Source organism: Haliotis cracherodii, unplaced genomic scaffold (assembly GCF_022045235.1).
Source record: "Haliotis cracherodii isolate W230 unplaced genomic scaffold, xgHalCrac1.p SCAF_14, whole genome shotgun sequence".
Lineage (NCBI taxonomy): Eukaryota > Metazoa > Mollusca > Gastropoda > Lepetellida > Haliotidae > Haliotis > Haliotis cracherodii.
Genome location: NW_027266269.1, coordinates 4,931,391 through 4,943,990, shown reverse-complemented (window position 1 = coordinate 4,943,990; position 12,600 = coordinate 4,931,391). Strand labels below are relative to the sequence as shown.

The window sequence follows — 12,600 nt, the reverse complement described above, 5'->3', positions numbered from 1 at the left end:
TGTAAATAAATAATATGTCTGTTACTCAGTGTGAATAAAAGTTAGAATAAAAGAATAATGTGTTCTTTTCATGCGTGTTTGTCTTTCTTTGTTGAATGTATTATGAACACGAGATAACAGAATGGTTATCAGAGAGAGAGTTTGAATGGAATTCAACCCATAAATATACTACTTAAACACCCACTCAACAACCAATGAAATGTTTTTTTCATGTAGATCCAATCATCAAAGGTTTTCATGAATACGTGATCAACAAACTAACCAACCAACCAATGAATTTGAAATAATAGAATAGTGTCATGCTCGTCATTGCGCTTAAATCACACGCATTTCATCCTGTACCTTCAGAGACTCGAGTTGTGTCAGAAAAAACACGGTTACTGTATCATGGCACCAAGGTTAGTGTTCACTCCATTTTGATTTACAATTAACATAGCTAATGTCTTTTAAGTTGTTAATCATAGTTTTAGTGTTCACTCGACATAGCTATTGCCTTTTAATTTGTTAATGCTGGTATTTGTCACTTTTTGGTTTTTAAAGAAAATAATAAAATAAATAAATAACAAAGAGCTGTCACAGAAATTCTAAATTCGGTCATTCTATCTTTAAACAGAGTGGGAAGAAAAGACAAATCTACTTTCTATAGCTGGAAGCAGGTCATGAAAATGCCGCACACCCTAAACGAGGCAGTCATTCGTCAATCTCACGAATGGTTTCCAAGTCGAGACGAATGCGTGAAGGATGCCAAGCGCAAGTTTGAAGACGAATTCAACGTCACGAAGCGAGTCATCATCAAGAAATCTCGCTGGGCACTGTCCGTGGACGAGGTCGCTATGGCGGAGAAGATGAAACTCGTGGAAAACCTGTTGACTCTATGCTACTGTATTCAAGTCACCAAGATAATCAAACGACTGTCTCGTGAACTGTGTTTCGGGTGCATGTTCGATGCGGAAGGTGAACGGGACCACACCTGCAACTTGTCTGAACAACAACTGGTGGAGAAATACTTTAACATGACATTATCTGACGTAGACGATGGAGAGGTGCACGAAAGCTGGAGAAAACTGCTGCTAGAAGACCCGAGTTTTCGAGATGTAAGGGACTTTGACTTGGTCCCGTATCGATGCAAGGACTTTCGTGACTCTCAATTTAAAACGTCTCAATGGAAGGAGGGATTGAAAGAACGCGTCGAGAAAATGTTAAAGTTAGACAAAAGAATGTGAATGTACATTTTTTTAGAAAAATAACCTTTTGACAGCTGAATGGTGAGATGTTTTCTCGAGCGTTATGTTAGTTTGTTTATTTTAATTATGATATTGAAAATAAAAATCAATGTTGAAAATTTGTTTTGTTTTGTATTTCATCTTCAGACACGCATAGATGACAATGATATAAAACGAAACATCATACATTATAGTCTATCATTACACGATGAGCTCGAGAGAGATAACTTCTGACAAAGTACTGGAAGATTATTATTTCACTCCCAGAAATCTGGGCGCGTTTTGGGGTCCGAGTAAACTCAAAAAGGTGTTAAAAGGTCAATTGAAAGTTCCAACGAGGGGTGTCAGACGGTTTGTCAACAATCAAGATGCTTACAGTTTACACAAACCTGTCAGATACCGTTTCAAACGAATGAAAGTCAGAGTGAATTCTATCCACGAAATGTTTGACGTGGATTTGGCCGACCTGTCTAGGTTTACGAAGTGGAACGATGGTGTGAGATACTTGCTGGTGGCCATCGACATATTGAGCCGCTTTGCATTCGCCCTTCCGTTAAACGATAAGAAACCAGAAACCGTCTCGAAAGCTTTCAAACAAATCCTCGAGCAGCGACGTCCCGAGAAAGTGAGAGTAGATGGTGGAAGCGAATTTAAGGGCGCGTTCAAGATGTTTTTACAAAAACAAAAGATAAAACTCACCATAGCTCGCAACGAAAACATCAAAAGTAATTACGTGGAACGTTTCAACAGAACACTGAAATCGCTGATCACCAGATACATGACCCACAATAACACCAAACATTATCTGGACGTTCTGGCGGAATTAGTATCCAATTATAATCATACCCAACATTCGTCTCTACCCCGTCTCTCTCCGGCAGATGTCGATAAAACCAACGAAGTGAAAGTGTGGAATCACGTCTATCTGGAACCTCTGAGAAAACCCGTCATCAAGAAATACTTATTTAAATTGGGCGACCTGGTTCGCATCTCATACCTCAGGAAACCTTTCAGCAAGGAACTAGATCTCAAGTGGACGGAAGAACTGTTTAAAGTGGCCCAACGTTACAAGAAACAAACCTTCCCTCAGTACAAGCTGAAAGATTTTCACGACGAACCCCTGGAAGGCAGCTTTTACGCGAGCGAACTGCAGAAGGTTGACAAAGCTGCGGATGTCTTGTGGCAGGTGGAGAAAATTCTGAAGAGAAAAAAAGTGAAAGGGAAAACCTACGCTCTCGTACGTTGGCTCGGCTGGCCTTCGTCTTTTGATTCCTACGTAGAAGAGAGCGAACTGAAAGACCTCTAAAAAAAAAAAAAGACAATGGAAAAGTACATCTTTCTGAAAAGCACAGATTCCAAAACGACAGCCTTTCCGGAGAATTCACCTGATCACTTCCGCGTCAAATTAAATCAAAGGTTAACCTTCGACGGATTCTGGACGGTGTCTTTGGTCGAGCTCAATTTTGGAAAGCTGAATCTGACAAAAATCGCCGGTGGCGACCCCTACGTGGACGTGTTATGCAACTTAGGCGACAGTTCGTTGGTGGGGGGGCACTCGTGAAGAGCAACCTCCTCGTGGTGAGTGCTGGGTAGCGCTAATAGCTCTTCCCCCGTGTGGAACCGGGGTAGAATATTTCCACAGCACCCCATTGCTGGTCGTAAGAGGCGACCAAAGTGGGCAGCCCGTTTGCCGTGGGTTGCGTCCCTGTGTCGGCGGAGGACGGGATTCTGGTAGTTGAGGGCACTGGTTCCTGGAACTGTGTTCCTTTGCCCAACACACTACTTCGACCCTTACTTCGCCTAGACGGGTGGTAAGATGGGCCCGGTCTTATCAATCGGCTGGTCACGCCAGGCCCTGTGCGTAATATTGTGTATGCACACCTGTGTTGTATTTTAATGTATATTTTGGACTTGGCCATGCATTACTTGAATTAATTCTCAATTTTGGATTGAAAACATTGCCTAGAGTCTTACGCCAGAAGGCGGTGGCTCATGGGCCAATCTGGTACTTTCGACCTCTGAGTTCTGTATGTCTTCAATTTCTTGCCATGGGCCGAACCAGCCTGACATTTTATTTGATAGACAAATACAGCTATTCATGTTGTTCTTACTGGAGTATACCACCTCTGTATCCCTGATGTTTGCATGTTGGAGATCCGGTGCAGGAAAACATCGCTCTTTGTAGCACTCCATGGTGGGTGGGGAGCAGGGGTGCTGAATAATTTACTTTCATCATGGCTCACAATCAATCTGGTTCGAACCGTTATGACAAGAAAAGACGTCTAGAAGCTGAGATTTTCTCGGCTGATGAAGATGTTTCTCCTTCACAAAAATCAAATTCTTGGGCTCGGTTTCTTGTAGTCGAAGCACGAAATGAACAACCATTAAAAATAAACCCTTTTGCCATATGTAAAGCCATTGAAGGTATTTGTGGTGAGGTAAAGAATGTTTCACGTCTCAGGAGCGGCTCTCTTTTGGTAGAGTGTGCACGGAGACAGCAGGCTATTAATCTTTTGCAATGTACCATCTTTGCAAACACTCAAGTTGTTGTCTCTGAACACCGAACTTTAAATTCGAGTCGGGGGATCATCCGCGACAGAGCACGTTGTCTGGCAGAAATGTCTGAAGAAGATATTCTTGAGGAACTAAAAGGTCAAAGCGTCACGTCGGTGAAGCGTTTCACTAGAAAGGATGGGGAGAACATTGTTCCAACAAATACATATTTGTTCACTTTTTCTCTTTCAACTATTCCCCAGTCTATAAAGGCAGGCTATTTTAACATCGGAGTGGAGGTGTATGTCCCCAATCCACTCCGGTGTTACAAATGTCAAAAATTTGGACACGGCTCCAAATCATGCACTCGTCCTACTGTTTGTCACCGTTGTGGTAGCAATCATGACGGTTTGGATTGTACAGCAGACCTCAAATGTATAAATTGTACGGGTCAACATGTAGCGTCATCCAAATCCTGTCCTTTTTGGAAACGTGAAAAAGATATTTTGACTGTCAAATGTCAAAACAATGTTTCTTACCTTGATGCCAAAAAACTCTTTGATAGCCGGACGCCTTCCTCAAAACAATCCTATGCTGCTGCTGCTGCTGCTGCTGCTGCTACGGTCTCTCGCCCTTCATCCAGTAGATCTATTGAATGTCAAACTGACTTGACTTGGACATACTCTGACCATCCGGTGCCTCTGACTACAACAGCCGAGAGTCAGACACATCAGTCCGTCAGTCCATGTGATATATCTTCAGCATCTCCAGTTGTGCCGCTGGCTGTGACCCCATCACCACCAACTCCGGAAATACCATCTTCTGTAATGTCAGCTCCAAACAAACCTTCCACGGAAATGGCGAAAAAACAAAAGAAAAAACAAAGTAAAAAAATTACAACAAAGATTCCCACTGTCACTGAAACATCTGTAGATGTTCATAACTTTTTCGAGCCTCTTGAGATGGATGTTACCCCATCTTCACACCACAACAATAGTGGTGACTCATCTTCACATTCACGTGAGCGTTCTCCCATTGAACCACCATGAATCACACTAGTCTAATTCAATGGAATTGCAGAGGGCTTAGGCACAACTTTAATGAACTACAGTTATTAACAACAGATTTTATTCCATCAGCAATTTGTTTACAAGAGACGTACTTAAAAAATACAGATAAATTTGAATTAAGGCAGTATAGTTCCTATCATTCTTTTTCTCCTCCGGGAGATAAAGCTACTGGAGGTGCTTCTATGTTGGTGCGGCGGGGCGTTGTTCACAGTCCTGTTCCGCTTGACACGAATTTGCAAGCAGTTGCAGTTAGACTTACTCTGCATATTGCCTTCACACTTTGCTCCTTATACATTCCTCCATCTTCAAATCTTCAGCGTAATGATCTACAAAAACTGTACGACCAGCTCCCAAAGCCCTGTCTCATCATGGGTGATCTAAATGGTCATAATCCTTTATGGGGCGGTTCTATCATTAATCAAAAGGGTAAAGTCATTGAGGATTTTGTTTCTGATAATGACCTCTGTATCTTTAATGATGACTCGGACACCTACTTACACCCTGCAACTGGTACGTATTCATCATTAGATCTGTCTTTGACGGATTCAGTTTTGTTGAATGAATTCTCATAGTCTGTCCATGATGACCTATGTGGGAGTGACCATTTCCCCACGGTGCTTAAACCAATTAATCCCGCTGATGATCCACCTTCACCTCGATGGAATTTTGTGAAGGCTGATTGGCTTTTATTTCAATCTTTATGCAAAGATAAATTACTACCTACGTATTTTCAGAATCTTACTGACCCGATTCAGTTGTTCTCAGATCTACTGAATGAAATTGCTGATGAATCAATACCTAAGTCCTCGATCAACCCACATCTTCGTAAACCGTGGTTTGATGACACTTGCAAACACGCTAGGAAATGTCGTAAGAAGGCGGAGAAATACTTCCGTAAACATCCCACTGTCCATAACTTTAACATCGTCAAAATTTCAAATGCTAAGGCGAGACGTCTATTCAAACAAAATAAACATCAATCCTGGCAGAATTATGTCTCAAAAATTAACTCTCGTACCCCCATGTCCAAGGTATGGAACATGATCAAAAAGATCAAAGGCAAGGGATCAAATTCTACAGTAAACCATCTAAAGGATGGCGATACTTTGTTAACGAATAAGTCTGATATTGCCAATAGCCTTGGGAACACGCTATCTCAACATTCGTCTTCATCAAATTACGTTCCTGAATTTCAAAAATATCAGCTCCAACAGGAAAAGAAAAAAGTAAATTTTACATCTGATAATGGTGAAGATTACAATGAGGTATTTTCACTACATGAGCTTAGGGCAAGCTCATGATACAGCAGCAGGCGCTGATAATATTCATTATCAGCTACTGAAACACTTGCCCGAATCATGCCTTGAAACTTTGTTGACTATATTTGATGACATTTGGACATCTGGGACGTTTCCAACTTCATGGCATAATGCCATTGTTATACCAATACCCAAGCCTGGGCGGGATCATTCTGATCCATCAAATTACCGACCTATCTCACTAACTAGCTGTGTTTGTAAAACGATGGAACGCATGGTAAATAATCGATTAGTGTGGTACTTGGAAACAAATAATCTTCTTACCAATATACAATGTGGTTTCCGGAAGAACAGAAGTACTATCGATCATTTAGTGCGTTTAGAATCGTTTATTAAAAATTCCATTGTAAATAGACAACATGCTGTATCGATCTTTTTCGATTTAGAAAAAGCTTACGATACAACATGGAAACATGGTATTTTAAAAGATCTTCATGATTTTGGATTACGAGGCCGTCTGCCTCATTTTATATCACAGTTTTTAACAGACAGGCAATTTCAAGTCCGAGTGGGTACAACCCTGTCTGATCATTATAATCAGGATCAGGGTGTCCCACAAGGCAGTATTTTGTCTGTCACTTTATTCAGTATAAAAATTAACAGTTTGTCAAAAGTTTTAAATGATTCAGTTGATGGATCACTTTTTGTGGATGATTTTAATCTATCTTGCCGGGGTAAAAATATGAATACAATTGAAAGGCAATTACAATTATGTCTTAATAAAATTAACAAGTGGTGTCTAGAAAACGGGTTTAAATTTTCCAAATCAAAAACAAATTGCATACATTTCTGCCGAAAATATAAACCGCATAAGGACCCTGAACTGTTTCTGAATGGCGCCCCTATCAAAGTTGTTAAGGAAGCCAAGTTCTTGGGACTTATTTTTGATCATCACTTAACTTTCCTCCCGCATATTAAATACCTAAAAGCTAAATGCCTGAAGGCACTCGATCTATTGAAAGTAGTTTCTAATTCAAAGTGGGGAGGGGATCAAACAACCCTCTTACACTTATACAGGTCACTAATTCGTTCCAAACTTGATTATGGCTCCATCATCTATGGTGGAGCCTGCAAAAGTAATTTAAAAAAACTGGATACCATCCATCATCAAGGCCTGAGGCTTTGCCTTGGAGCTTTTAGAACGTCTCCCATTCACAGTCTCTATATAGAAGCAGATGAGCCTTCTCTTAAACAACGCCGTCTGAAACTATCTTTACAATACGTCACTAAATTATATTCTAATCCGTCAAATCCAGCTTTTGAATGTATATTCCATCCTCTCTACGAAGATCTTTACAATAAGAAATCAGCACTCACTCCACCACTCGGAATTAGAATAAAATCTGCAATATCAGCTTCGAATATCAAACTCCAAGATATAGCTCCTACTCAACTTTTCTCATCTCCTCCTTGGCAAATGGTAAAGCCAGAGGTAGACCTGACATTAACCAAACTTAAGAAATCCGATACTAACCAATTAATATACCAACAAGAATACCATCAACTAAGAAACAATTATGACACTTATAAATCCATATTTACAGATGGATCCAAGGATGGTGGCGCTGCTGCTAGTGCCACTGTCATTGGATCCAGAACAATCTCTTCACGTTTACCTGATAACAGTTCAATATTCACTGCAGAAGCAAACGCTATTTTTACAGCACTTAAATATATCGGTAATCAATCTAAACATAACCAATTCATACTGTTTTCAGATTCTCTTTCATGCCTTCAGGCAATTAAAAATATGTCTTCAAAACATCCACTTTTAATCCAAATTCTTGAGTCATTTAATGATCTTGCTACTGGCCAATATGACATCGTCTTTTGTTGGTTACCAAGCCATGTTGGTATCAAAGGTAACACAATGGCCGATGCTGCTGCTAAAGCAGCCCTCAACAAATCTGTGACACCACTTCTGATCCCATACACTGATTTTAAACCCTTGATTCGATCTTACATCCGAGATCTTATGCAACAGAAGTGGGACGCCCAAGTAGGTATCAATAAATTACATGAAATTAAACCAAATATCGGATATACCTTCTTGGGATGTCAGTCCAGATTTGAAGAGGTCATTATGCGACGATGTCGTATTGGCCACAGCAGATACACAAATGAATATTTATTAAAAGGTGAGGATCCTCCGTTTTGTATCCCTTGTGATGAAAGAATCACAGTCAAGCATGTCCTGCTTGACTGTATTGATTTTTCCATCACAAGGGATAAATATTTCAGTGTCAAAACAGTTAAGGACCTTTTTAATGATGTAACTTCTCATTTAATATTAAGTTTTTTAAAAGAAATAGAACTTGTCCATAAATTTTGATGTGCTTAATATATTATTTTATAAATTGGTAGTGCTAATAAATAACTTAGATTGTGAGTGGCTGTACCTTCGAGGGGGGTTGAAGTAGCGTAAAATTATTGTCCCCCTAAGAGGGTATGTAAGTCCCACACCATTCGTAGTATTTTTCTGCATACCAGACTTTTAAATCGTAGCATCTTTGTTAGTTTTATTCCATGGCTAAACTTGCATATAATCGCCAGTGACTGAAGGGGTGGTGTAAATCCTGCCGGGGTCCATGCAGGAAGCAAAGGTACTGTAAGTCCCCATGGTCCCTGGTGTGGTGATCTCCCTTTAGTTACTGACGATCTCTAGCCCATTTTTATATTGTGTTGTTCCTTAATACTTAATGCTTTTAAATCTTCCGCAACTAGTTTTAAATCTTTTCTGTGATATTCTAGTTCTCATACTGTCCTTCGATGACAGATTTTTATAAAGTTTAAATATATGTATATTTCATGTCTAATTTCTCGTCACGATATGGCTGAAATATTGCCGATGTGACGTAAAGCATTACCTCACTCACTCACTCGTTGGTGGGGGAAAGTCAACTGGCCTTATTGAGACGCATCGATCTGAGACAGGGACCTACGTACACAGTTGGTACCGAATTTAACATTCGTATCAAATTGAAAGACACCGACAATATCGAGTTGTATTTAAAGTCGGAAAATACCTCAATGCCTTCATTCTTAACGGAGGAGACCTACGCCACACTTCATTTGAGACGTTATCCTTTCATGGAGTAGTAGTAGTATTGTGACCATGGATTCGTCTTCCCGTCCGCTGTACTTTCCCGACTACGCCAAGTTTAAACATTACTTTGACAAAAAGAGGTCGCCTAGACTAGTCAACGGGAAATTACAAAGGATGGTGATCCAACCCCATCGACCGACAGCAGCAGCAGCAGCAGCACAAACAGCACAACGGTCAGATGCATCTAAGATGGTCGTTCAAATGACTTCGGAATCCCAGAGCGAGGTTGACAGGGCAGAGGCTCAAGACAAGAGGGTGAAGGCTTTAAAACGAAAGGCAGGAGTCAAATGCGTCACTACGAAGAAAATTCGTCGAACTGACAACATCAAAGCTACACCTTCCAAGACGGCAAAAGTGCTCAAGTGTACCCCGGTGAATGAAGACGATATCTTTAGTTAAAAGTAATCATGGCTCTGTTGAACGATAAAGAATTCGAAGAGCTGGTGCCAGAAACTTTGAACCTCTTCACTCTACCCCCTTATCAGACTAGCGTTCAGAAACATTACTTCGTCAACGTTCGCCCTTTGAGCCAAATCAACGATTCCACGCCTTTGGAATTTCACGTGTCCAATTCCGGAGGCGACTACGTCGATCTGAAGCGCACCCGTCTGCACCTCAAAGTCAAAGTCACTCAAACGGACGGTACGGCTTTGGCAGAAGATGAAAACGTGGCCCCCGTGAATTTGTTTTTACAGTCGCTTTTTTCTCAAGTGACGGTCTACCTGCAGAATCAGCTGGTGTCTTCCACCAACAACCATTACGCTTACAAAAGTATGATGAAGACCCTGTTGGAGTATGGACACGAGGCCAAGAGCACTCAGTTGACCACGCAGCTGTTCTACAAGGACGTAGCCGAACAAAACTCTGACCTGGAGAGCAGCAACGTCACCGGATCTATCAACGGCGGAATGTCGTCGAGAGCCTCCTACATAGCGGACAGCAAAGTACTGACCATGTCGGGACCCATCTACGAAGATATCTTCGACGTTAACCGGTACCTGCTGAACGAGGTAGACCTGACATTGAAGATGTACAGATCGGATCCTAAATTCTGCTTGATGAGCAACGTGACCGAGCACGAATTCAAAGTTCAGATCTTGGACGCCTACCTGCAGGTGTGCAAAGTCAAAGTCAACCCCGCCCTGATCTTGGCTCACAACGAACTCTTCATAAAGTCCAACGCCCTCTACCCGTACACCAAAACCGAGGTCAAGGTCACCAGCATCCCCACCAGCCAGCAGACGCACTCCATCGACAACGTGTCCAACCCGGTGGCCAACAGATACATCGTGGGACTGGTGGAGAGCGCCAGTTTGAACGGGTCGTATACCGGAAACCCCTTTAATTTCAAGTCCTCCATGCTTAAAAAAGTGACCCTGTACGTCGACGGCGTCAGTGTGCCGAGTCAACCCACGGAGGCGGACGATGTCGAGTCTTACGTCAACATGCTCGACGGCATGGATCTCTGGAAGAAGGACGAAGGAAACGCCATCACCAGAAGCGACTTTCTCTTGGGGAGCGCCTTGTTCGTCTTCGACCTGGACAAGATGTGCGAAGATTCGGAGTACCTGAACCTGGTGAAATCGGGCACCGTCAGGCTGGAACTGGAATTTAAATCGGCACTGATCAATCCTCTCAGTTGCGTCGTCTTGACTCAGAGGAATTCCCTCATCGAAATCGACCAAGCCCGCAACGTGTTCGTCAAGTAAGCGAGGCGATGAAGGCTTCCCAGTTGATGTGCGCCATACAGTGCGACTCGAGCTTACAGAGACACGTGTTAGGCGTTTATGCAAAAGATACTTTACCCGTGCTCCCCCCTTCTTTGCTGAAAAAGGGAGTCGGTCTCATCGTCAATACAGATGTTAGACAAAACAGAGGTCGCCACTGGATTGCTGTGTATCTCCGAGGAAACAACAGAGCAGAACTGTTTGACAGTTTGGCAGAACCAGTTGACGTTGTATTCGATCGTTATTTAAAGTCCTACGTCGGTTCTTACACTCGCAATATTCAACAGTTACAATCTACAGATTCCAAGGGGTGTGGGTTTTACTGCTTGTATTTTTTACTGTGTATATTTAGAGATCATTTAAGATTGAACCAGATTGTCCATCAGTTTGATGTCAATGAATTACAATGGAATGACGCCTTTGTCACTAGCTTCATTTGTAACTACTTCAAATACTGCACTCATGTGAGCACTCCTTGTATTGATTTTTAAAAATATTACTGCGCTTGTAAAAAAATAAAAAAAATAAAAAGTAGTTCAATTCCAATCATATCTTTGTTGTGTATAAATAACTTTGACCGGTAGTCATTCAGATCAGTTCTGAGGTCGACAGCGGTAGAGATAACATGGAAGAAAAGAAGTGTCTGATACCTTTTCACACACCAGCTACCATATCAGTGTTAGGTGGAACTTCGAGCGGAAAAACGTTTTGGACCGCTCGACTCTTAAAACAAGCCGATACCACGTTTGATCCGCCGCCCAACCTGATTATTTACTGTTACGCCGTCTGGCAAGATGTCTACAATGACATGGAAAGAACCATTCCAAATATTCGATTTCAAGATTCACTACCTACAGAAGACCAGCTAAAATCTTATTCGTCAGAGTCGGGCAAACGATGTCTTCTCGTGACAGATGACTTCATGCAGCAAGTTTGCAAAAATCAGTTGTTTTTACATCTTTACACCATGCTATCGCATCATCTGGGGATTTCCGTCATCAACATACAACAATCCGCCTATCCCAAAGGAGAATGCAACAGAACCATGTCTCTGAACACCCATTACTTCGTTCTGCTATCCAACCCGCGTTCAGCGCACGAATACAAAAGTTTGGCATCGCAAATATTTCCGGGACAGGCAAAATATTTTGCGGAATCCTTTCAAGATGCCGTTGGGGGGAAAAAATATGGGTATCTCGTTTTGGATGTTTCGCCTTATGCTAATCCGCAGTATGGTCGTTTGCGCACTGGAATATTTCCCGATGAAGTGTGTACGGTGTACTTGCCCCAGTGATGTTACTAAACAACAACAAAAATAAAAAAAGGTGATTTTGCACCGGAGTTCCAACATTTCACTTTCAACCCTCGAAGCGAGCAGACCTTTCTCCTCGTCGTCGTCGTCGTCGTCATTATGGATGTATGTGGAAGATTTGACGACGTAGTTCCAGACTGCGGCAAAGCAGACCTCTGTACTGAGGTGAATGGACAAAAGTTTAGTGACAGACTAAAGACTTTTGACAAGTGGCCACTGCAGATGAAGCAGTCACCAACATCGATGGCTAAGGCCGGATTTATATACACTGGGCAATCTGATAAAGCCTACTGTTTCAAGTGCAAGCTACGCGTTCATCATTGGATACCAGAAGATGATCCGATGATCGA

General features: G+C 41.9%; 1 protein-coding gene across 1 annotated transcript; it reads left to right on the top strand.

Moving 5' to 3' along the window:
• The first annotated feature begins 9,618 nt into the window (after positions 1-9,618).
• LOC139461365 (uncharacterized protein F54H12.2-like) lies at positions 9,619-10,920 on the top strand. The gene has a single exon (XM_071242973.1). It carries the CDS (start codon positions 9,619-9,621, stop codon positions 10,918-10,920), a length of 1,302 nt encoding a protein of 433 aa, XP_071099074.1.
• The last annotated feature ends 1,680 nt before the right edge of the window (positions 10,921-12,600 follow it).

What these genes read in the sequence shown, in the direction of transcription:
- LOC139461365 (XM_071242973.1), top strand. Translation starts at nt 9,619, where the DNA reads ATGGCTCTGTTGAACGATAAAGAATTCGAAGAGCTGGTGCCAGAAACT.